Source organism: Taeniopygia guttata, chromosome 15 (genome assembly GCF_048771995.1).
Source record: "Taeniopygia guttata chromosome 15, bTaeGut7.mat, whole genome shotgun sequence".
In the NCBI taxonomy this organism is placed as follows: domain Eukaryota; kingdom Metazoa; phylum Chordata; class Aves; order Passeriformes; family Estrildidae; genus Taeniopygia; species Taeniopygia guttata.
The window spans coordinates 8803969-8830474 of record NC_133040.1 but is presented as its reverse complement, the minus strand read 5'-3'; the positions used below and the strand labels follow the sequence as shown (position 1 = coordinate 8830474).

The following is a 26506-nucleotide window of genomic DNA, read 5'->3' as shown; positions in this document are numbered from 1 at the left end:
GCTTGCTGCAAATATGTATTTTTCTTTTTTCTCCCTTGACCTCTTTTCCTGCTTCTGTTTTCACCAGGAGCAATGGAAGGATGTGCACGCCACGACAGGGAGGCTGCCCAAACCCACAGCAGCATTAAGAGTTTGCTGTCAAGCTGTAGGGTTACAGTCAGACTGTGAGCCACATGCTCACAGAAAGAAACAGAAGAAACTGGTGAAAAAAACGTGAAGTAGGAAAAATGCTAACCCTATAAATGGAAAAGGCAGCACTCATCTTACATGTAGCATGACCTTGAAGGCACAGAATGAAGGATGTGTGGATATGAGGACAATGACATTGCTGTTCTAAAATCTACGTTCCCTCCACTGTGCCAGAAGGAGACAAGAGATGGGGAACACATTGCTCCCCACCTTGCTGCCACTGCCCAGCAGGAGAGCAACACATCAACGTGGCTCCGCAGGCAAGTGTGAAACTGCCTACACCTATTTATTTCTCTGGAGGCTACTGTTAAATCACTGTTTTCCAGCTCTATGACTCTCCAAGAAGAAAGGTAAGCCAGAAGCTCTGGGCCTTGGGACAGCACTAGCTCCTGTACCTTGCTAGGTGGCCACAGGGACAACGGACTGTTTCTAACTCATATCCTTCCTCTCTTTTGGCTACCTTCAGTTCCTCTTTTCAGTTTAACACACTGAGTCTCAGGCTGGCTTCCCTGCAAAACACAAACCGCAGAGGGAGGTCCTGCCTACCCCCCGGTGAAGTGGCTGATGTTGGGGTTTGGTTCTCACAGAACAAAAGACCATTCTGGCAAACCAGGTCCCACCCCAGCTGCAGTGCTGCTTTTGCCAGTCTGGTCCTGCCTACCCCATGCAGGTGTACCACTGCTTGTCTGTGACAGCCACAGAAAGCTGAGCTTCCAGCCAGGGCCTAACCCAACCTCACAGCTCCAAACCGCTGGTCAGCTCTGGTGCCATCACCAACACTGTGCTCTCCTCAGCTCTGCACAGCGTGAGAACTGTGGCCCTGCCCACGCAAGGAAAACTGGCATTAAAAATCAAACCAAACCAACCACCAACAACAGTCAGACAATGTCTGGACACTTCCAACAGAAAACAAACATGAGTCCAGCAACTGCAGCCCGTTCCAGCACAGCCAACTCAACTCTCACAACATCCATGTGCTGCCATCCAACACCAGTGAAGCCTCGTGGAGCTCCAAGTTATTTTCCAGGGTCTTTGTTCAAAATACCTGAACACTTCTGTTCATCTCTTAAAGGTGTGAACTGCCCAAGCCCCACCCACCACCCTCCATCACACTGACACTCAGACCTGGCACTGGGAAGAGGGTACAACCAGCTTCTCTCACATAACCCCTCATTTGAAGGACTGTGGCTGTCTCAGACATGTCCCTGCCTCTGAATCCAGCCCCCAGTGTGAGAAGATCACCTCCATGGCAGGAAAGAATATTGACTGACTGATCCTGTGTTTTCCATGCTGCTGGCATACATCACCTGCTTGCACTAACTAAATGCTCCGAGCCTATTTTCACCAAGAATGACAAATGACACTCTGTGATGAGTAAGGAAATGCTGGGTTTTGCTTTCAAATTTATTTCATATGTACGCAAACTATCACATGACAGTTTTACACACAGCTCCAGCCCATGCAAAACCCATCTCTTGACTGCCAGAACGCAGAAGCAAACAAAAGATTTTCAATAAAATCCAAAGTGGAATTTTCTGATTGCACAGAAATCACATGAAACCGTTCAGTAAGCTCTCACTTAAATACAAGCAGCTCTGGACACTGTCTAGTATTATTTCAGGACAGGCCAAAATTGGAAAATTATGCTACTTAAACATTCTGCATTAAATCACTACCTGGACATTCCAAAAATAAGGTAAAATGCCCACTTCCATGAGCAAGGGAAGGGGTGTACCACCAGAATTCTAAAGGCAGTGAATAGTTCATGATTATGCACAGGGCAAACAGAAAGAGAAACATGTAAATTCCATCACTCCATCAGATTTCTGCAAGAGCTTTGACACAATTGGGGGGGGGGGGGGGGGAATAGATATTACAGTAATAAGTAGGATATTTAAACCCTGCAAATCATACATGGAAAACTATTTTCCTTAAGTGAAAACAGAATTAAAGATTCTCTTCAAAGAACTTTGTTTGTAGTCATTTAGTTTCAGGATGCAAATTAAATGAGCACTTGTTAGCCAAGCAAAAGAAGGGAATTAGCTCTGAAATATTATCAGTCTCTTGTGAGGCTCAGATACACTTGGCCAAAGACTTTTAGGTGTTTTGTCGCCTTGCTGCCTAAGAGCTCCCCAAGGACCTGTGTTCTCACATCCCAAAGCCACACCTGCATCCAGCCTGGCTGCCAGGGCAGGGACAGGGATCTGCTTGGTCCCTGTGTCTCCTCCCTGGCTCTGCCTGCAGCTCCCAGAGGTGCTTCTGCCCCATCTATAACTCACAATTACGAGAGACCGTAACACAGAACTGCCACAGGCAAAGTCAATCCCTCCCAGGGGTCTCACACATCTGAGGCTCCTGCACACCAAGAAACGGTGATCGTGTGCAGTAATGCTTGGGGTTAAACCACACAAGTTCAAGGATATCCCTGAAAACACAGTGGGAGTTTACCAAAGGCTAACATTAGTGAGAAGAACCAGTATCAAGGATTATTAGCTCTTTTATGCCATTTATTTATAGCCTACCTTGAAACACATCCCATTTCTCTCTAGGACACCTCCAGCTGAAGTTTGGTGTCTCAGGGGTGAATGAGGAGACTTTGGAAAACAGCGTTCATGAAAACAAAAGGTGTTAAAGCAATTTAACCACTCACAGATCAAGAGAAAAGAAGGCCAGAGACCTCAGGACAAAGCTGGCACCTGCAGAGACACACTTCAGAGATGGACAGAACAGGCTGAACAGGGCTCTAAGCACCTGGTCTAGTGGAAGACATCCCTGCCCATGGCAAGGGTGTGGAACAAGATGAGTTTTAAGGTCTCTCCCTGGCCAAACCAATCTGTGATGCTATGGGGCACTCCTTGACCTGCTCTGTGCTCAGAAGCACCAACTGCTTGACACCTGACACTCCAAAAACAGGGGGTTCCAAATCTGCAAGTCCCTTGCAAGGAATCCGCAGGCAAATTCTGCAAGAAGTAACTTGGAAGAAATAACTATCTGTAGAAATAACTATAAAAAGCAGAATTGTCAGGAGGCCTGAGCTTCTTAAAGAAGGGTCAAAATCTCTGCTGGAAAACATTTAAGTGCTGGCAAATCAGATTGAGAGCTGATACTATCAACCCAGCACCTCCTGGGCAAATTCTTGCTACACCTCTTCTAAAAAAAAATTTTAAAAATCCCAAATTCTGGTATACCCTGAATTTTGACTACAAAAAGAGATAGAAATGTCATCATATAATGGATTTGGCATATTCAGAAACATCCCCTAAAGCAACAATAAGGTGTGGTGATTGAGCTGGGGCCCAGAAGTCTGATGGAGGAACAGAGTTTGATTGAACAGCATGTTTAAAAATTAAATCTACCTGAAAGGAAAGAAAAAAAAAATCATTTGAAGAAATGCACGACCAAATGAGGAGCAATGGCAGTGAAGGAAATTCAGAATTTAAAAAAACACACAGAGAAACCTGGCATTTTAGGTACGGCTGTAAGTGCCACTATTAGGGTAAGAAAAATATAAGCTCATCTTTTACTTCCAATTGTCACATCACCGTGGAGAGTCTTCATGAAATTCTCAGAATAGCAACGAATCAGGAGCAAACAGCTGTTGAAGCACGAAAGTCACAGGTAGACAGACTTTCCTTGCTTCAACAAAAAATTAACTCTGAAGTTTCACAGGCCAGTAAATCAACAACACAGGCCTGTACAACACAGGACGAACAGTCTCATCTTCCAGCCCAAAGCTGAAATATGGACCTGTGTTCTCCTTCTGGCCATATGCTCACGTGATTTATGGCCCACAACAATTTCGGTACTCCTGGAAAATGAAAGAACAGCAGACAATTACTTCATCCCACTATGCTGGGGGCCAGCAGCCCCAGTTGCTCCTGCCAAGGGCAGGGGAGGAACACGGGGCTGAGCAGCACCCAAGCACTGGCACAAGGAGCACACCACATGCCCAAGACTTCACTGCATGGAGCAGCCCACAGGAACACCAAGAGAGATGCAGAAGGACTTCTAACCAGGACCTGGAGTAGTAATACAAGGGGGAATGGCCTCCCTCTGAGGAAGGGCAGGATCAGATTGGATATTGGGAAGAAATTATCTATTCAGAGAGTACTGAAGCACTGGCACAGGCTGCCCAGAGAAATTGTGCCTGCCCTATCCCTGCATGTGTTCAAGGCCGGGCAGGATGGAGCTTGGAGCAACCTGGTCTAGTGAAAAGTGTCCTTGCCCACAGCTGGAATGAGATGACCCTTCCAACCCAGTTCTCTGATTCTCTTCTGTGGTTCATTCCTATCCCATTTGTAACTACGGCTGTTTGTGACAACTGCTGTTAACCTGGTCCAGATCTGGTCAGTGCAGAAGTCCAGACCATCCCACTAGCAGGGCGTAAGGACATTGAAATCTCTGCCCACAGCTGTCCCAGGCAGGGCACTGCCTGCAAGGCAAACTCTGTCAAACCAGGCAGGATTCAGCTCTGCGGCCCTGCTCTGCTGCCACAACACAAATGCAAAGGCATCACCAAACAAACAAACAAAATCCTCCACCCCACCCTGATTAGGCTTTTCCCTCACACAGGTGGGGTGAAGTGCAAGTTCAACAGCTTGGTTCATACAGCCAAAACTCTACCCAACCCCAGCCACCATGGCAGCATCAGCTGGGGCTGATGTACTTGGTGAACCACCACAGAGCACACAGCTGAGAGCCTGTGAGATACCAAGTCTACTGACACAATATCAAAATTTGTTTTTTCTCTAGCCAAGGGAATCCAGACTGGTCTTTAGCTAACTTCTGAATAACAAACCCAAGTCACGTGTCTACTCAAAGGCATGTCTCTGAGCAGCAGCTTCATGCCCTCCATGGATGAACACTTTGTCCACTGGGAAATGTGCCAAATAACTCAGGTATCCATAACAGTACTGCAATGAATTCTGCTATCTGCCATTCTCCTCAGGTCTGGATCCACACAGCTTCATCCTCCAGGCAGCAGAGCTGCCAAGGCAGATGGGCCAGCAAGGCTTCAACAAGAGGGTGAGCAAAATGGCAGCAGGAGCACCCACTGCCCACAGGACTGCAAGGATAGAGGGATGGAGTCTGAGGTCAGTGTCTTAATGTGCCTTGCCTCCTTTCCTGCAGGTCTGAAGCAGAAGGCAGCTGTGCTGAAGGAGTTAATTTTGCCTGGAACAACCTATCTCCGGTTTCTCAGAAACTCCAAGGCTGCAGAGCTGGGCTTTCTGCCCCCTGCCTGCTCTTGCCTGCCCTGCCTGCAGCCTGACCCCTGACATTTCCACTCTGCTTCTCCCTGGCATGGAAAACTTAACCATACACAAACAAACAGGTTGGGAGGACAGATAAATGGAACAGAGGAGGAGAAAGGGAAGATTGCTCAGATTCCTTGTCAAGGCCCTGATTAAATAACAGCAGCACCACCAGACATGGGTGAGGGGCTGGCATTTATCAGTAAACCCTGAAGTCTACAGTGAGACATCTCTGTTTAATTAATCCTGAAAGGGTCCCTTCCCCCCTCTACTTCCAGGGAGGTTTTGAGGATCTGCAAGTTTAAAGACACAGCGAATCCTTTTTAGCTCTTTCCTTACAAAACACAAGGGCGAAACCACAGTGAGGATTTACTAATTCTGTGGCAAAGGCTTCCATTGCATGGACACATGCAGGCGAGCCCCAGTGAATCCATCTTGGATTCAGTCATACCTCTGAGGCAATATGCCCATCCTGTGACAGCTTTAGAGTGACCAGCTGGAAGCCTGCACACACGTAATCACAACCAGGCATGGATCTGCAGGTCTCACCTGGACTCTTCTGCCATTCTCACACAATACCATTTCCCAAGGAACAAGCCTCTTCAGTGCCTGATGCAGTTCTAGTGTCACTCATTTTTGTACAGTTTTCCCATGGTGGCATCAACCTCACCCAGCAATGGAAGAGACTGCACATACACATAAAGCAGGACAGCTGCAAATGCTCTTCCCTCTGGGCTTTCACGTAGCTTGAGGAGGCTCGGGAGGACCTTGCAAGGCACTTTCCATTTCAGGAGGTCCCCTGCCCTTTGATCCAAGGTGAACACTGTTCTAGTGCAGAACACCAGAGTTTAAGCCATCAGCCATGAAGAGCCACAAAGCTGGAAAGTCTCTCTACACCTTAGCAGCAGTACGAGAGGAGCTGTGCTTCCAGGGTGCCTTCATCCCACCACAATGCTCAGAGAGCTGTAAGGTCTCTGAGGGTTGTAACAGCAATGGAAACTCTGGATCCAGAGAGTGGACAGACTACCAAATCCCAAAAACAGCTTCCCAAAAACAGAAGAGGCCTCAGCAAGCACTTCCCAAGGCTTAACATCAGCCCTCAACAGGGAGCAGGGCAGGGAGGGTCTGGCAGAAGTGCTCAGCCACCTTAACCACCATTCACCCAACCATCCATCCAAGCAACCATCCAAGTGATGGCAGAATTACAGAGATCAATTCTTTTTCTGTGGTGGAACTTGCAAAAAGAGAAAATGAAAAAGTAACAGAAAATCTCTGTAATAATGATTTCTGGTCCAATAGGAAGCAAAGGAAGAGGTGGGGAAAAGGGAAAATTTAAAAGTCAAAGTTCAAATTGTAAAATAAATCTGTAATTCACATCAGCTTTATAAAATTCCCAAGAAAATACAAAGTCAAAACCAGTTATTTTCTTGAGGATCTATATTCTTAAATACCTGGTTTCAACATAATCTCTTTTTAAAGAAGTACTGGGATGGGGGATGAACTGTGAGGAACTGAAAAAGGTCTCTGCCTACCCCAAAAAAAAATCATTATGCAATGACAAGAGACAATCCAGTCTATAATCAAATACAGAATCCTGACATGTTCAAAGAGAAAATTATTGTAACAACAGTGATTCTGAAGATGAGAAAGGTTTTTTTTGATTGAAACAATGGCCATCAAGATTTTTACTGTAGCAGCCAATTTTTAAATGCATCACTCAGCATGCTGAGCGCCTGCAGATACACTGAGCACCAACAGCAAAAAAACATGAAAAAATAAAAATCAACCTAAGTGACACCTAAGAAAGTCCTACCTAAAGTGGAACCAGGCAATGCTCTGTGAGTGTGAACCACTCACACCAGAGAGCAAACACTCCTACTAATGGGCATGCTTGTCCCAGGGAGTGAAGTTTTACAGAAGAGCCAGTGTCCCATTAATACAAAACTTGCAAGTTATAAGGCACTACACTAAAGTATTTAAATTTTCGACATTTGCTTCCAGGGAATTGCATATTTGGCTGTAAAAGTCGTGATCTGCACTCTCTGCTGAACTAGTGTGATTCACAGAAAATGAATCACAAAAGGCAAGTTTGGTGACTAAAAAAAACAGCTGTTCTGTAATGCACCTAACGAGCAGCATCGTATTTGCCGCTGTTTGACTGGGAGACTGTCAGAAGATGACTATAAATACCCCGTTCAAAAACTGAATTGGGATTAAGCTCACTGTTAGCTGGGTGCAAAATTCAGTCAGACTTACACCTCTCCTGTATTTCACCTTTTAGGGGAAAACCCAAGCACAGTCCCCGTGATGGGTAATGATTCAAAACCTGTGCACCATCACTACCATCAAAATTTTTATTTTTAACATGGAGACTCCAACTTGTGCTAATCCTGTCCGTGTCTCCATCACTATGAGCATTGTTTATATGTGGGAACCATTTTATTAAAACTATGATAATACCAAACAATTTATTTCTCCACTGTAACTCAGCAGTGAAAAGCTGTTCAAAGCAGAGTCTATCAGCCCTACTTCTTCCACACACTTCTGTTCTCACCATTACATAAAAAACCTTCCACCAAAAATGAAACCATTAAAAAGCGTGAATATATGTTTTGGCTTTCTCTTAGCTGGAACTGGCAAGTCTTCCTGGGGGCATCTCCACTTCAGTTTCACAGCTACCACAGAGGATTCCCCCTTCTTTCCTTCATTTGACATTTATGTATCTTCTGCAGAAAAGGAACATATTGAAACTGATGTCTCTGTGTTTTTGCTGATGTTGTTCCAGGCCACGCCACACTTGGGCTCACCACCTGTGCCCAGGGTGTGCAACAATGAACCAACAAAGGTTAAGGCCAAGTGGACTTGGCCCCTCTCCTTTTTGGGGTATTTCTGGCAGAAATGCCCTGGTAAGTGCCATGTTCATGTCCCCACTCTGTGGTGGCCGCTGGCCAAGCAGTGGAGCTGTGAAAGCACAGCTGGCATGCACAGCACACACCACCACAGTGACAGCCCAAATCCAGCTGTGACAGCAGGGGAAGGAGCACACCCTGTGATGGGACGGAGTCAGACTGGAACACCCACCTTGGAACCCAACATCTGTTTTCCACAGAGTGCCCAGACAGCCCATGGAACTCAATCCCATGACATTTTAAAGCAGGGAGCACTGCAGATAAAGACAGATCAATTTTGCCCTACATTTTTAAATGAAACTCTCCTGTTTTGGAAAGAATTTCATTAAGGTGAAAACGTAATATAGAACTACCCATTTAGGAAGAACGTGCTATTAATTCTTAGCAGTGTATGTGGAAGGGAAAATTGCATTTTTATCTAAATGGTTTTTTCAGCATAACCCATTTCCAGTATTCTTTTACAGCTCAGTAGTGGGAACTTTTCACATTTCTATTTGGGCCAGACCACTGTGGAAGGCAAGCTTCAGTAACGTGTCAAATACAACCCCTTAAAATGTATTCCAAGAGAAGCTCCACAAACTGGAAAAAGGCCAGAAGAACACACCTTAGAGGACGGCTGGAAAATAAAAGGAAAAAACCTCTTTCTTAAGAAAGTAAGCCAAATTTTTGAGGGGGAGAGGAAAAAGGATGTGGTTTAGGGTGGTTTTTTTCCCCCTAAGGGCCAAGAAGAGTTTCGGTCTTTCCTCTCTTATTCCTCACTTGAAGCAGAAACACCTCCTCTTTGATGCAGTTCCCAGTCCCAAATGCACACAAAGAGCAGAATGGGGCTGTGTTATCACTCTGAAAAAATGGACATTCTGAGCTATAACATGCATTAGTATGTACAACCAAAACAAGTGTATGCTATGAAAGACTCATTTAATCAGCATAAACAAATGCTCATTTCTCACTACAGTTTCATACAATTTGAAACTGAATATAATCCAAACAATAATTCCAAACAACTGATGCTGGGATCCAAGTTTCCCTGACATACTGCCATCACACAGCAAGAACAACGTCAAGTAAAAGCAAAAGCAGTTTCAGAACTGACTGCTTCGAGTTTTACCCTGTTTGCCTAATCTAGTACAAAGAAAAGCAAACATAAAATTGAAAGTTTTTTAAATTCTTAATTTCATCATGAAGGATCTCATATTCAAGCAAACCCAAACCACAAGAGCACAGTGGCCCTGTGTTTAACAAACAAAGCCACTGACTTTTCAAGCACCGCAACAGGGCTCACTGAAGAAGCTGAAGCTCCGTGTTTTCTAAGCACTGTTCATTTGACATTCTTCACCTCTTTTTTTTTTTTTTTCTCTGCATTGGCTTTTATTAGCTTACTTCAGAAAATTAGTATAACAAAAATTTCATCTTTCAAAACAGGCATTTAAAAGTGCAGCAGTTATGGAAATACAATTGGACAATGAACAGTTTTTATTCCCTCTACCTCGCCACACTCCGCACGGCAAAGCAGTAATTACAGGAATCTACTTCTGGTTTAAGCTCTACAGTAAGCTCTTTCCAAATTTAAGGCCAGCAACCAACCCTTCATTATGCTTAATAGGTAGACATAAAATGTAATTGTATCACAATCTCCCAGTGCACGTTCCCAGCTCTGAGGCTCACACGTGTCTGGCTCAAAAAAAGAGATATTTTATCTATTCTTTTTCCTTAAGAGAAATACTCCAGCACCATTGGCATCAGCCACTCGAGGAAAACTACACAAAACACTAGAGGATCTGGAAAATTATTTGGAGTGAGACTTCACTGTGTTGTTAAAACCTCACATTTCCGAAGTTGTTGTTTGTTGTCCTGCAGTACCAACAGGACCAGCAGGAGCCCTGACAGAGTCAGGACTGTGGTCACCTGCCCTGGGGCCCAGAGCACTGGGAGCAGCAAACTCCCTTCTGCCTTTCCCATTCACACCTCAGCTAAAATGAATAAAATCAGGACACAGAACATAAACTACATCATGTAACATACAACACGCCTTTGATGCACAGAGTTTAAAAGCAAAGCTCACCCAAATCACCAGGGCTGCTGCCCTTGAGCTTTCCCCAGCACTGCCCTGCTCCTCTGCACATTTTCCAGACATCACACTCGCACCCACCCTGCCAACAGCAAAAAGAACTGGCAAATGATGGGATGAAACTCCAGTAATAATCCAGAATGAAGGAATGTTTTGCTATTCTACCTTTTTTGCAATCTGCCTGTTTCAAAGTAGTTCATATGAGATTTGAATTGTACTTGGGACAGCCCTTGTTCTTCCTCTGCCTCCAGAACTACGGCATGGTAGGGAGAGCACAGGGAGCTGGGCTGCGTGTGGTTTCTCCCAGCACAAAAAGAAAAGTATGTGCCTATATTTAGAGGTAGAGAAGGGAACTATAGCATTCAGGAAAAAAGGAAATAAATCTTACTGATTTTATCTTCAAAAAAGCATTTGTGTTTTTGGTTTGTTTAAATCAAAAATGTGCTGCAAGCGTTTGACCCTATATCCAGCAACAATAAAATCTGTTATCTCATAAAATACCAGCTGCTTTGCACTTTGAATAATAATACTATTTTTAAAGGGTTTCAGAATTATTGTCTCGTAGATTGTGGTAGCTTTTATTACAATTACTGGGGAACTCCTTTTTTTCTTTTGTAGAATACAATCAATAGGCCCATTTATTATCTTTTTGCTTTTAAAACTGCATTTGCTCTGAAATTCTGGGTTACTTTTCAGACTAGGCAAAAAACATTTTTCTGCCTAATATTTGGCATCAATAAAAATTAAAACAATTGAGTCCGATCAAAAATACCAATATTATTAGATGCAAACAGTTACCGAGCTGCCTGGCAGGTCTAAGAGACATCTTTTTTCTAATTATCAGCTCAGTACCACCCCAGGAATAAGTCACATCAGGTGGTTGTGACCTACTGGGCAGCTCAGACCTGGGGTCTGGGTCCTCCTCTCCCATCACACAGGGGAGCAGGGAGGAGAAGCCCTCCTTTGGTGAAAACCTTGCACCAAACTACTTCTGAAACATTTAGGTCTTTTTTCCTGTTGCTAAGACTCACAAACCTATTTAGAAATTCACTCACACACAGATTAGAAGAGCCATAACTGGGGTTTGGGTTTATTTTTTCCACGAGAGGAGAAATGCTGCCCTGGAGAGGGCAGTACAGCCGCGCCACCCTCACCAAACAAGGAATCCACGTAGAAATGAGATCACCAGGTGGGATGAGATGCTCCCAGCCCTTCATTCCCTGCTCACACACGCCTCCCAACCCAGCAGCACTCAGCAGAGGCGTGCCAGCCTTTGCTGGGTACCAAGTGCCCTCCAGTTCCACTGTGCACCTCACCAGCAAGGTGGCCAAGCCCTGGTGGCACCACCCCATGTTCTGGTGATGAACCGGCAGCTGCCCGGCCCAACAACACCTCTTTTATCTCATATGCACGGTAAATCTTTAGCAGTGGGAACAACTCCCAGGTTTCTGAAGCACCGTGGCAATTTACAGTGCAATAAATATGATCTTAAATAAAAATAATCCTAAAGTGGGACCTGAATATGGGCTCTGCTGCACCCTAAATCACATGTAGACCCCAATCTCCATAAGGACGATGGTGATGCCTGGACTGACCGAGCCATCCTGGTGGGAGCAGGAGCAGGAGCGCTGTGCAGACATCCCCTCCCTGCCCATTCCCAACTGCAGCCTCACCTCCAGCATCCTCTGCCTCTTCTGACTGCTCTCACCTGAGACCAAAAGGCTTTTAAATGCCATTATGGAGGAATATTATACCCACCCACCCAACCCTCCCTCCCTCTAAAAAAAAAAAAAAAAAATTAGTGGAAGATTTTTCTAGGAAAGAGATCCTAAAATTCTGACCAGATAATAACCCCAGCCCAACCTCCATTTCCTATGTTAATAGATCAATTTACATCTTTCTAGCAAAATGGTTTCAGGCTACATTATAAAAAAGAAAAAAGTCATGCCTTTCTTCTGAAACTGCATTTTGGGAGAGGATTAAGGAGGAAGGAAGGATATGACTCTTCCAGGGCTTTGTAACGTATTTGCTTCGCACAGCAAATTAATATTTTCAATTTTAACTCAGGAGTACATTCTTAATTAGGATATGAAATGTTTTAAAATTTTCTTCACTTTACAAATGGCTGCTTTTTCAATTAACTGTGCTTCCCCAGCCTCAGGATGATCTTTCTATTAGCAACAGGAATGCTTTCGAGTATTTTGTGAATACTAATTCACAAAATTAATTAAATGCAGACTTAAGTCCGAAAACATATATTTTACCACAAAAAAACCCTGCTGTCTTCCAACTACTGACCAATCACAAGCTTTGCTGGGATCAAGGGGATCAAGTCCTAAAGGCCCAACAGTCAGAAGTGAAGGTAGGAGAGTTAAAAGGAAAAAAACCAAAGTTCTTCATTTTGTATTTTAAATGCTCCAAACACAGAGGGGGATAAAAAAAAGATAAATATCCCAAAGTTCACACAAAGTGGCCACGGGAGCAGGACTGTGGCACACCTCTCCCATGCTCACAGTCAGAGCTAGTAGAGCCCTTCAGGCCCCCACACATGTTGTCCGTGTTTAAACTCAAATAAACTGTATTTATTTCGATGTAAAAAAAAAATCTATCAAAGCAGCACTTAAACGTAACCAGATTTCTGCTTACCAAACCAAAAAAAAAGCTTTTTTTTGGACAAATGTTAAAAGCTAATAAAAAGCGTAGACCGCCCAGCGTTGTGCTCGGTGGTGTTACATTAAAACCCTGTACAGACACAAACAGATTTGGTGGAATGGAAAACAAACAGACACAAAGTGCCCCGCTGCAGGGTCTGGGCAGCACCTCAGCCTGCAGCTGAGACTCGGCTCCTGCTCGGGAGCTGCCCGGGACGGATGCACACGTGCATCCCAGGGCGAGGCAAAACTTGGGAAAACGTTACTTCCAAATGGATCAGACCCAGTCCTACAGAGAGGGATGTGCCCTACGTGTGAGTCAGGCATCTCAAAAGCACGGAGCAAAAATACTCCTATGACAATGCTTGTGCTGCTACAAAAAATAACCCAAGTACAGGAAAGAAACAGAACAGTGGTGACCACGTATTTTTGCATTAGTGTGGGTAGAAAGTGCAACACTAAGAAAGGCACATTTCTAAACCATCGAGTCTTAAAACTTACTACATCAAGGAAAATGCATTCACCCCATCCAGATGCTTTTGTCATTTGCCAGGAGATGAGCAGAACATGAAGCCTTAGAGGAGAGGGCACTGGCAGGGAGAGGAGAAGAAGGGGTGCTGAAGAGGGGAACAGTAAAGCAGTATCATCTAAGATGTTCTCTTTGAAGTATTAAGAAAGTCAGCTTGTAAAAATTAATGGATTAGACCTCCAGCTGTTCAATTCTCAGCTTTAAATTTAGAAGGCATTTGACTTTGGAACATTGGCATATAATCCATAAAATATATTTAAATTTATAAAAAAACCCCAAATCCTTTGTATTAAAAGGCCACTAATAACTCAGAATGTTTTAACTGCACCAACACAAGAGCATCTGGCAAAGGAAAAGCAGCAAACTACAAAGAATCACAGTATTTTTATATAAGCCAGTCATCTAATCACTGTGTGTAAACTGGGTCTACATACAGAACAGCAAAAATTCGGAATCACATTATAAAAGCTGAGAAATCTAACCAAGACCAGGAAGGTGAGGGCAGACCTTGAATTTCCTGGGTGATTCCACAGCTTCACTTACTTAATTTCTGTAAGATTCCCCACGTCCCTTACCCAAGATCTGGTGCACAGCCAGCCGTGTTCTGAACACCACTCACTAACAGAGGCTCTCATTTAAAAACGCCTCTCAAAAAACAAAACAATTTCATATTTAAAAATAAACAACACACCAATCTTAAAAGTGTCCTGCAAACCTCAATCATGTGTTTACAGGTAAACACGTTTCTTTTCAAGGGTGTAGATTTTTCAGGGGAATAGCTGGGCAGGGAGGCGGATGCCGGCCGGAGCCGCGGCGCGATGGCGAGGCGCTACCAGCACCCGACGCCCACCGCCCGCGCCGCCCGCATCCAACACGCTCCAGTCCAACACACGCACAAGGACAGTCTATTCTGTACTAGAGATAAAACAGGGAATGATCCTCTGCCTACAATTTGACAGATCTCTTCCAATATTCTCAATGTGCTTGAGAAATTATGTCATTAAACGGCTTCTGATATTTCGGTAAATTTAGCGTTAACAAAGCATACACGTTAGGCCACCTGAAGATCCATTTTAGAACTGGCTGTGCACTTTCTGAGGAGACTCTCCTCACACTCAGATTTAACAGAAATACGCAAGAAACCACTGACTGAAAATGTACAGTAATTTGTCTAGTACTAAAATTTTATATGGCCACATAAAGGCATTTTACTGTACCAAAACCTTTCCCTGGTATAGAATACTACCGAGGCTGGAAGTCAGCTGGTTCAAATAAAAGCAGTCTATTTAGTTCCAGGTTAGACTTTTGTTTGATGCCTTATTCTTTGTTCTACACAAGTAACAACAAATTTTATCTATAGACATAGCTAATTAATAACACTTTTTATCAAAATTTTATTGGCAGTTCTATGGTCGAGCATTCCACTAGGTGACTGGTAAAAAAAAACAGGTACTGTACCTTAAAAAGTAACAGGAGACATGGTGTAATACATCACAGATCTAAATAAATCTATGCTGTCATCCAAGCTCATATATAAATACTAAGTCTAATTCATTTCCTTTTACATCATACATAAAGATCTGAAGCACATTCACACACCAATTTCAAGAAACATCTCCCTCGAAGTCTATCTCACACAGATTCTCACACCAAGTGTGCGCAAAACAAGCCCATTAAAACTCGCCTTGCAACTGAGTGGGCCATCAGAAAATAACAGACTTTGGGGCAAGGAAGCACCAGGATGCAAACCAGGCAGGTAATCTGCATTAATTCAAACACAGCTAGATTGTCCACTGAAATGAGAACAGGTAAATCTACAGATCAAAAATTAATAGCCAGACAGACAGTGGATGCAAAGGCAAACAGTGGCCACAGTTGTTACTAAAATGCCAATAAATTTACACACTTCCTGCACTAAATATTTCAGTATATCACTGCAAGAGGAAAGACTACTGAAAATTCTGTCCCTTGCTTTTTCTAATATATGCCATAAAAATCGACAAGCACACTGCAACAGAATGTTTATAAAACAAAGGAAAATATTTCTAAACAGAACCATTTTCTAGTAAAAAGTATTAAAAAATTATAGTCAGTCAAGGTAAACAATGGAGAATTTCTATCATTCATATGAGGCCAAGCAGGGGCAACCCTTCCAATTTTTTTTTTTTTTTGACAGGTTAGAAAAGTTTAAAGCATCATATTAAATCCAAATCTAATGCACACCAAACTCTCCCCCAGGATAAGCAATGGGAGCGTTCTTCCCCTGTCACTGATTGCTAAGCCAGATGATTTAATAAAGATGTAGATTTGATATATGGGGAGTTTATTGTGTAACTTCAAGACAAAGGCAATAGCTTCGTTTTTCACTAAATTGTTAAAACTGTAAGTTTCAGCAGCCCAGTGAGACAAAGCAGCACCGGGAATCACAGCTCCCTCGCTGGAAAAGGCGCTGAGCTTTGCTGCTGAACTCGCTTCCACAGCGCTCACCACAACACAGCCGCTCACAGCACATTGCTTACAGCGAGGGTTCAGTGCCTGAAAAACCTCACCAGAGGTCTGACAAACTCAGTCCTGGTAAACAAACACAGTCTCTTGGTAAAGCCTCTAAAAGAACTAAGCAGTATTTAAAATAAAGCAGGCAGCAGAGTGCACTGGAAAGGGAAAGAAAACAAAGGCTCCCGGCCGCATCTGGACCAAATTTGACCTTTGTTAATGTATTTCTAGTAATTCGCAGATGTTACACACTGCTCCAGCAAGAGGGTTGGCCTGTGGGCTCATTCCAGTGACAGGTTCGGTGTAACAATGAAATATTAACAAAAACTCCTACATGAAGGCTAACGGTGCCGCGTGGCACGTGCCCGTCAGCCCGGACTGACGAGCCCAACAGCCACCGAGCAGAAAAATATACTCCCTTCCTTTCCAACCAACACCTGCACAGCTCTGGGTACATACTGATGTCTTCACCTGACATGGGACTTTCAAAATTTCAATTGAAAACTAAAAACCAAAACCCCACCAAGCACTTAATTAGTGGGTGTCTAAAGAATACTAATACACATTTCACTGAAGAGGAAATTGTTCTGGTTCAGTCAAACCAGGAAAAACAAAACCCCATTAAACTGGCCCCAGGTTTTTAAGTGAATTTGATCAGGTTATTCTTTGTTGACTAGAGCTGTGGTGCTGGAAGTCAAGACAACCGCTCTAGACTCAGTGTTATTTATCTCTCACTCCCAGCTGCTAGGCAGAGGAAAACATGAAATTCTAGAAAGCATTTTCAGGGGAAAAAAAACCCCAAAACCTACCAGCTACTTCACATAAAACATGTTGGTACAAGAAATGATGCATCAGAGAAAACTCCTTACAGAAAACACATTTCAAGGCAGAGCCACGTCCAGGCAGCATTACTAATACTACATTCCGAAATGGAACGTGAACGCACGCACAGAGCTCGCGGCAGGCCAGCGCGGAGTGTCACACCTCGCAGGGACACCAGCAGCACCGGTGTCTGCTCTCAGCAACCTCCAGACACACAGCTCACACAACTGCCACAGATCCCCCAATCATTTTAATGCCATTATGGGAAAAAAGGTGACCTCTGAGGTATCTGAGTAGCCATTAAAACAACCCAAGTTGTTATCCCCATAATCTGCGCACTAACAGAGTATTTGAGAAGTTCCTGATCCTGCTGTGTTTTGGGGAGCCTGCTCTTTCCTTCATGGCCAGCACTGGAGTCAGACCCTTTGGTCCTGGCACTGGCTGAGAGTGGCAGGCAGTGGAAAAATTGCCCAGCACTGCACCAAAGGGAACCTGCCCCCCAACACCCACCGCCCCTTCCTCCACCTCCCCTTCCTCCACCTCCCCGGCACCTGAGGAGCAGCAGTGCCACAATAGGAATAAATCCCCAACCGCTCTCACGGCAGGTGTAAACCAGAAACCCCAAACAAGCCTCCACTGGGGAAGACCCCGGGTCTAATGCTGTTCTCACTAACTCCCCAGCCCCAAAACGGTGCCCACCTTCCAGCACGGAACGCCGAGGAACTGCCTGAATTCGGAGGAGCGCTGTCTGGAGCCTGCGCATCCACCCGGACACTGGGTTTCTGCTGGAACACACACCACGGTGCAAATCCCAGCCGACTGAGAAGGTTGAAAATCTCAGCCCACGTCTAAAGAAAGCCTTTTCTTAAACACAGTTTCACACACTCAGGGGTATGGCAATGTTAAGTTTAATTATTTCTACTGACCGAGGTGAACAGCCTGTTTTGTCTCACCCATTGTATCTTTATCATCTCCAACAACAGTTAAAGTAAATTCTCCGCGAGTCTGTATAAATTTCCTCATCCGAGGAACCAGCCCATTCAAATCCCTCAAGTGACTAAAGCATGAACCAACCCGAGCGCCTCTGCATTGTTGTGGAACTGGTTTGCTATTTTATGTTAAGCCTCTGAAAAACTAAAACATATCCTTATATAGGAACACTGATTAAATGGTTTTCCTTCCAAGTGATGAACTGTTTTAACACCAACATTGTGGTTATCGCGACCAGAAAGCAATTACTTCTTTCACTAGCTGTTACTAAGAATAGCTGTGATCAAAGTGACTGGAGGAGTGCTGTTAAAAAGACGCTGCAGAAGCATCGCTCCATATGACACACACAAAATATAGATAATTTTAAACCAAATTACACTTTTAATAAATGTGCTGTTCAGAATTAAATCACTGCTCAGGATTTCTTTTAAATCACTGCTCAGGATTTCTTTTTTCACCCAGGAAGTCAAGATCTGTAGACGTTATTCTTTCAAAATCTATTTCTAAACACAGCACGGGGTGAGATCTGTGTATCTGTGTGTGTGTGAAAGTGCACACATAAGGGGGTGCGTGTGGTGTGAGAGAACGTATGTATGTGCTTGAGCCTGCCAAGGCAGAAGTAACAGGAACTGTGATTTGTGCTAACTAGCTATTGATCCAGTCAGATCTAGATGTTGTGTACAAGAAACAATAAAAGAGAAGGGGCCAGGAAGGATGCTGTGTGCAACTCCATTTAAAAATGGAAAAGAAGGGCCCCAAACAAACCAATTTATGTCCTTGCCTGGGTGAAGCATGGAGAATGCTGATGGGCTTCCTTGGGTCTGCCGTGCATGCTAAACACTCTGCTCGAAATGAGAGTCTCCTGCGCTGGGCATTAAACATGAACAAAGAGACAAACCGTGGGGGCTAGGATTCACGCTTCAGAAAGCCAAAGCTGCAAAGCCAACCAGAACCAGGTTAGGAAACAGCCCAGTTTCCTAACCAGCTCCCTTCTAATTTCACCAACAACTTTCTTAGCAAAATTACTAAACATAGAGGGCTGTAAAAAGTCAGTCTCTACTACCAGAGATAATGAAAACAATTTCAAACTACACTGTAGTATCAGAATATCACCTTTCCTAGGCACAAATAATGAGTTTATCTGCACACATGTATTTCTAGCACACCAAAACCAACCTGCCTGCCCTCAGATAGCAGGTACAGCATGTGCACCCGTTGTAACAATCACATATACAGCTAGGCAGGTTGCAAAATAGGGATTTGATAAGATAAAATAGAAACCAATTGAATCTATAATCATCCTTATCTTAAACAGCTTTTATAATAGAGGGGTTTCCATTAAAATATTTTTTTCTAAGCCTGGGGAATTATGATGCCCTCTGGACACAAGGAAGGATAAAAAATGACAACTAATGTCAAAATTAAACATCAGTCAACTAAGCACGTTTTACACTAACAGACCCAGAGCCTTATTTTAAACTGCCTTTCAATTAAATCAAAAATAATTAGTTACAAGCCGTTCAGTTCGGTATCATACTGTTGTGGGCTCCAAATGCAAGCAGGGGGCACCTGGACCTGAAGGAGCAGAACTACCACCAGATTCATGTTTTGTGGATAGGGAAAACCTCAGTCATAGTTCTGGGAAAGTGGCTGGAAGGTTCAGATGGCACCAGGGTCTGTGGGAGCCCCCTCCTCAGCACCCCATGCTTAGTAGGACCCTGCAGGAGCCCCCTCATCAAAACCTCAGGCTGCAGTTCCTTTCTGCAGCATCCCAGACCCAGAAGCACAGGTGAGGCTGACTGGGAGCCCCTCTGCTCACCACTCCCACCTGCCCATTCTCTAGGAGGCATGATGGGGACGGGGCAGAGATGCCATGGGGCAGTTGTCACCTGGGCCAGTCAGGCAGCAGACACTTTGTCCCTGACACTGCCCACCCCCCAACAGAGCCACCCAGTATCCTGCATCCTGCAGCCCCAGCCCAGACTGGGAAGGTGCCTGGCACTCACCAGGGGTGGAGCCTGTGTGTGCCCAGAGTACCAGAGCTGCAGCCTCACCATGTCCCCTTCCCTGAGCAGCCCACAACCACCCCTACCCCTGTGCCAGCACCCCTGTGGGACAACTGATACCTTCTTTGCTGGGGTTCGGGGGCTTGGGCTTCTCCCAGGGCGCCATGGGCTTGTCCTCCTCCTGCCCCTCCATCAGGGCCTTCTCTCCAGGCAGGTACCAGGTGGAGTTGTGCTCTGCCATCAGGGAGTCCAGGTCGATGGTGCTCATGGTGCCCTTGACACCCTCCGAGCAGCAGCTGCCCAGGTCGCTGTCCCCATTCTGCCCCGCACACTCCCCCTTCTTGCTCTTCAACCCCAGGGGCTGGTCTTCCGAGATGCTGAACTGCTGCCGCTGGAGCTGGATCTGTGCCTGCAGGATTTCCAGGGGATGGATCTCATCCTGGGCCGAGGTGCTTGTGGGGGTCCGCACCTGCTCCATGCTTGGCGTGCCAGGGTGAGCGCCCGCCGTGGTGCTGAGCCCGTAGCTGTCGGGGGTCGAGGTAGATGTACTGAGAAGGCCAAGGGCCAGGGGCTTCTGTCCGTTGAGAAGTGCGTGCTCCCCACGGGGCAGCTTGGGCGAACCACCCAGCAGCGGGCTACGGGTGGGCTTGGAGGTGGCGTTGTCGGAGCTGGAGGACACCTCGTCCTCGTTGCCATAGCTGGTGCTGACCTCGTCGGGAAAGTCCACGTGCGGGGAGCTGCCGTCTGACTTGGTCACGCTCTGGATGCCGCTGTCCAGGGAGGACATCAGGTCGGGCTGCTCCGCCAGCAACAGTTCACTGCCCTTGCCCCAGGACGGTGAGGTCAGGGGCTTGTCATGAGGGGTGCCTCCGCCGCGCTCAGCGCCCGCAGCCCCCGGCGGGGCCCCCGCCGCCACCGGCACTGCCGGCTGCCCTGGGCTGACACCGGCTCCCCCGCCCTCGGCAGCTGAGAACTTCTCAAAAAACGTGCCGGGGCTGACGTGCCCACTGTCCCGTTTCCGACGACCCCGACCCCGCCCGCCACCCGCCTTCCCCTCTCCGCCGCCGGCCACCGGCTCCAGCGCGTAGCCGGGCGAGAGGCTGCTCTCCGCAGGCAGCAGCGGGGCAGTGCCCGCTGCCTTGCCCGTGCCACCCCCACCCACTGGCGGCCCAGCTGGGAAGTAGTCCGGGGCAGCAGGTGGCGGGTCAGGCTCGGCCTGGCTGAGCTTGCGCTTGGCCTCGGCCGGGCTCTTCTTGTTGAAGGTGACGTTGAGGTTGGGAGCGCCCAGGCTCGCGATCATGTTTTGGCAGGCAGTGGAGAGGGCGGCCAGGCAGCTCTGCCCAAAGACATTGTCCTTGCTGGCCGCCTTGCTGAAGGAGCCCAGCGAGAGGGCACCCAGCTTGCTGGCAGCGGGCCGTGGTGGGGGTGGCGGGGGAAACTCGGGCGGGGGCGGTGGGTAGGCACCTGGCGAGGCGCTGAGGGCAGGGGCAGCGCCGTGGGCCGCCGGCTGCCGCGCCGCCGCCCCAAAGGGGAAGCCAGGCTGGGCGGCGAAGTCCGCGGGGCCACGGCGCTCAGCGGGGGCACTGGGCAGTGCCACACCGCTGCCTGGTGACTGCAGCTGCGAGAGGCCACCCATCGCGGGTGTGAAGGGAGGATGGACGCCGGGCGACGGCAGGGCCTGCGCTGGCCCCTCGCCTGCCATCCGCAAGGGCTCCTGCAGCCCCAGCCCACCGGCACCCGGCCGGAAGAGCACGGCAGGGCCACCCGGCTGCAGGCCCAGCTCGTGGGGCGCTGCCTCGGCTGGCAGCCCGGGCGCTGCCAAGCGCCTCGGCAGCAGCTCCCCAGGCGGCGGCGGCCCTGCGAACCAGGCGCTGTCGGGGGCCAGGTGCGGCGCCGGCGCCTCGAAGCTGCGGCCGCCACCAGCCTCCCGCTCGAAGGCTGGCGGGGGCAGGCTGCCGGGTGCGCCCACCTCGCCGTGATGCCCCAGCTGCTGCAGGCTGGGCGGCCGCAGGCGCTGCTGGCTTCGCGAGGCCATCTGCTTCATCACCAGGGCCGCGTTCTGGCGCTGCGCCAGCGCCGGGTGCTCAGGGCCGCCGTGTGGCAATGGGCCCCCGAAGGCCTCAGGTGCCGGCGGGGTGAACTCGCCCGGCAGGCCAGGGTAGGCCGTCGGGGAAAGGTGACTCTCCATGGCCGGGCCGTGCATGCCGCCGCCCCAGGAGGCGCAGCGCTCGACGCCAGGAGTGTTGGGGAAGTCAAACCGCGGCCTCTTGGCGACGCTCACGTAGGGGGCATCGAAGTGCTGCAGTCTTTGATTTGGTGGCTGTTGCGGAGGAGGGTGCTGCATATTAAACACGGGGTCGGTGTAGGGATGCATATTCCTGTTCTCCAGTCTGTGAATAGGGTATTCAAACTGTGCATGCTGGTTCTGCATTATGGGCCCATTGTCCTGCAGGTTGGAGTTGGGAGCGTTGGCTTCTGTTTGCTGTTGCCTAGGGATGGCTGGCGGGCAGGAGTTCTGTCTGGCCAGCAAGCCCGGCGGCTGCTGCGGTGGTTGTGGTGGTGGCGGCTGCTGCTGCTGCTGCTGCATCAGCGGGTGCCTGGCGTTGGCCCCCGGCTCCAGACTGGCCGACATCTTCCGCGCCCCCCCGAAGCGCTCGAAGAAGACGCCGTGCTGCTGCGGCGGGTGCGCCTTGGCCACGGCCATGCCCGGCGCCCGGGGCAGGGCGGGCGCCCCCGCGAAGCTACCGCCCGCCGGCACCTGCCGCCCGCCGCCGTAGTGCGGCAGCTGCCCCTCAGGCTCCGACGGGGAGAAGACGGGCAGCTCGAAGTGGCTGGCAGGGCCGTCGCCAGGGTAATTGTATTCCAGCGAGTCCACGCCGCCCTGCGCCGGCAGCCGCCGCGGCTCCAGGCCGTGGGGCTCGGAGGAGCCGGCCGCCGGCAGCCCGTGGAAGGAGGCAGCGCGGTTGGGGGACTGGTCGAGGGGCAGGCAGGGCGCCGGCACGGCGTGGCTGGCGGCGCCGGCGCCGTGGTGCTGGAAATCGGGCAAGGTCCCGGGGCGCTGCTGCCCGAAGCCCTCGCCGCCCTGGCCCTCGGCCATGTGCTCGTAGCCGTCGGCGAACGCCGTCTGCCCGCCCAGCGCACCGCTGTAGCCCAGAAGGCGCCCGCCGTGCACGCAGGAGGCGCCGGGGTCGGGCCCGAAGCCGCCGCCGAAGTGCGGGGGGTGCTGGTGCGGGTGGGGGGCGCCGCCGGGGCCGCCGTGCGGCTGCTGTCCGCCGAAGAAGCCGTGCACGGGCGGCTGCATGCCGCCGCCGTGCAGCTCGGCGGGGCCGCGGCCCGGGAAGCCGTAGCCGTCCCCGGCCAGGCTCATGTTCATGCCCAAGAGGGGCGGCTCGCCCAGCGCTCCCAGGGCCGGGTCCGCCGGTGCTGGGCCGCCGCCGGGGAAGGCCGGCGCCTTGAAGTGCGCGCTCATGCTCAGTCCGGGCTGGCCGAAGCCCCGCTCCGCCTGCCCGCCGCTCCGGCCGCTGTTCTGCGGCTCGAACTGCTCCAGCCCGAACATCCTGCGCGGCTCCTCAGCAGGGCATGGCTGCTCCGCGCCGCTCCGCCGTCCCGCTGCCCGCCGCTCCCCGCTGCTCCGCTCCGCGCCACTCGGCCGCCCCCGCTCACATCCTGCCGCGCCGCCGGCACCGGCCGCTCGCCCGCGCTCACCCCGCCGCTCGCCGCTCACTGCTGCCCGAGAGCCGACGGGGCGGCGCGCCGCCGCTCACAGGCTCCGGCGCCCGGGAGCTGCGCGCCGCATCGCCGGCCGGCCGTGCGCTCCCGCGGCTCGCAGCGCTCCGGCGGCGGCGGGGCCGGGGCGCGGGGCCGGGCGGGCGCTGCGAGGGCTGCGCCGCGCTCCCCGCGCGCTGCCGCGCTCTCACCCAGCGCTGGCGGAGCAGCAACAAGTTTTGCATTTCAGCGATGAATTTCAGCCATCGGGGCTGCGCCAATGAGCGCCGCGGTCCGGGGCGGGGCTGCCGTTAAGGTGGCTCCGCCGCCGGCCCCGTGCCCCGCCCGCACCGCGCCCCGCACCGCCCCCCGTGCCCGGCGGCGCCGCTGCTCCCGCGGCGCACGGAGCGCGGGCGGACGGGGAGGTGCGCGGTACCTCGGGGTCCCGGAGCGGGGTCCTGAAACGGGGCGGGGGCCACCGGAGCTGGCAGCAAGTGGCGGGTGTGGGGAGCCAACTGCTGCGCTGCCCGCCGGGGCGAAACCCGCCCGGCAGCCCCGAGCCAGGGGGAACAGGAGCGGCCCCGCCGGCCCGCCCCGAGCCGGGCACCGCACGGAGCCTCGCGGGGAGCGGGCGCTGCGGCAGCGGGGGGAGTCACTACCCCGTTCTCCCGGAGGGACAAACACCCACCGGGCCAGGGGGCCCACAGATCGCCGGCGGGACACGGTGCTTCAGGTGCTCGCGGATGCACATGTCGATAGTTTAAAGAAATAGTAATGAATATTGCTCCCACCGAAAAAAAATGAGATCTATAAATAAGCGGCTGAGGACTGTTTGTATATGGCAGGAGAGTTTTAACGGGATTTTTTTCTGCAGGATCAGGATGCTGCGCTGTGATTAAATATTGATTTTGTGTAATTAGTTTTCATGTGAACTATCCTCCTTGCTGATGGCCTGGAGATTTCAGAACTGGCGAAGAAATGGAATTGGACGTGGAAATTATTACTTAGCGAAGTGACAAGGGGGGAAAGAGGGGGGCGCGGGGCTCGAGCTGCGGGGCGGGCACCGGGGGTGGAAAACGCAGCACGAGCGGCGCGACCGCGGCACAAAGGAACGAAGGGGATGTCTCGCTCCTCGCTACGGGAACGGCGGCAACGGAGGCAGGGACTGAGCGAGAGACGAGGCCGCCGGCCCCTGTATAGGGTCAGCGGTCCGGACCGACGGCTGCACCGGCCGGTGCCCCGCAGCCCGGCTCCGCACCCGGCGCGGCTCCGGGTCAGAGGCGGCTCCGCGCCCGGGGCTCCGACCGCCGCCGTCGCGCCCCCTCTGCGCCTGCGTGCGCGCCGTCGGAGCGGCTCTTCCGAACGGGCACAGCGCCCCCTGGCGCCTTCCGCGGCTCCGCCGGGCGCGGCGGCCCCGCTCTGTGCTCCGGTTCGTGCCCGCGGCCCCCTCCGCCTCGGCGGCTGTCGGAGAGCCCCCGCTCCGGCCCGGGGTCCGTGTCCCCGTTCCGGCCCGCTCCGGCCCGGGGTCCGTGTCCCCGTTCCGCTCCGGCCCGGGGTCCGTACCCCGTTCCACCCCGGCCGCGGTCGGAGAGCCCCGCTCCGGCCCGGGGTCCGTGCCCCAGTTCCGCCTCGGCGGCGGTCGGAGAGCCCCCGCTCCGGGCCGGGGTCCGTATCCCCGTTCCGGCCCGCTCCGGCCCGGGGTCCGTGCCCCCGTTCCGCCCCGGCGGCGGTCAGAGAGCTCCTGCTCCGGCCCGGGGTCCGTGCCCCCGTTCCGCCCCGGCGGCGGGCAGTCGGGCCGGACGGGGCGGGCCGGGACCCGTGTGCGTTCCTCGCCGCGGAAGGGCAGGGTCGGGTGGGGTCGCCGAGAGCGGCTGCCCGGATTCGTCTTGGGGCACCGGCGCCGCCGCCACTCCCTTCCTCGGCCCGTCCTGCAGCTTTTCTGGGGGCCCTGGGCGGGCAGCGCACCGCCCCGGGATGCCGCCGCTCCGTGCCGAGCTCTGCTCGCCATGGGCACAGACCGGCCCGTAGCCCAGCGGTGTCCCCGGGGCTGCAGCCCGCGCCTCGAGTCAAGAGCCCAGCCCCGCTTCCCTCCCCGGAGCCGCCGCAGTCTCGCTGGACGGGAAATCTCATCACCCATGGCTAGCCCAGCCCGCCCAGCATCACTGCGAACTTCGGTGGGAGCCACATGGTGTCCATAGCTGGACAATGGCAAACACGGAAATAAGCTCAGCCTAAGTATTCTGTCAGTAATGGCAAGGTCGGATACCAGCTGCGAGGTTCTGCTGGCCCGCGGTGTGCGTGTGGGAAGGTGGCTCAGCCTGTTCTAACCTGAGATGTGTCCTGGGGCTGCCAACCTGCCCCACAGCTCCTGGTGTCCAGCACGGGGCTGGGAGCGTGGCCCTGGGCTGTGGCAGCACTGTCAGGTCACCTGTGTCACAAAGGGTCGCAGTCCCCAGCAAAGGAGAAAGAAGCCTCTCTGAATCAGACCAAGCAGTGAAAAGTGTATTTTACAAAACATATTTTTACTTTCATTCTTAGGGTTTTGGTCATCTTGGGAGAAGCAAGGAAAGGCATTATTTAAATAGTTGTAGCTGCTGGGGATTATTTTCTAAATTAACAATAGTAATTGTGCCTGCCAAATCCAAAGTTGAGGGGATTCATTTATTTCAACTCTCCAGACAATAGCACAATTTTGGGTTTCATATTGCAAGCTCTGAAAACCAAATAGTGGGACTGATGTTTAAAAAAATAATTCAAACAACATCAATTCATCAGACTTAAATCCAGCTCTTTCCACTGTGGCAGTTTAACTTGCACTTAGAAAAGTTGCTGCTCAGCAAAAAAAAAGAAAAAAAAAATTCCTTTTTAACAAAATGAATGCATCATACATAA

At 50.5% G+C, this 26506-nt stretch overlaps 1 protein-coding gene across 1 annotated transcript in view; it reads right to left on the bottom strand.

The window, feature by feature from the left end:
• Positions 1-23867, bottom strand: part of MN1 (MN1 proto-oncogene, transcriptional regulator) — a 34624-nt gene extending 10757 nt beyond the window's left edge. Inside the window, exon 1 of the mRNA XM_004176581.6 lies at positions 20030-23867. Coding sequence (XP_004176629.5) covers positions 20030-23465 — 3436 coding nt within the window. The 5' untranslated portion in view covers positions 23466-23867. The remainder of the gene's footprint in view (positions 1-20029) is intronic.
• Positions 23868-26506: the final 2639 nt, after the last annotated feature.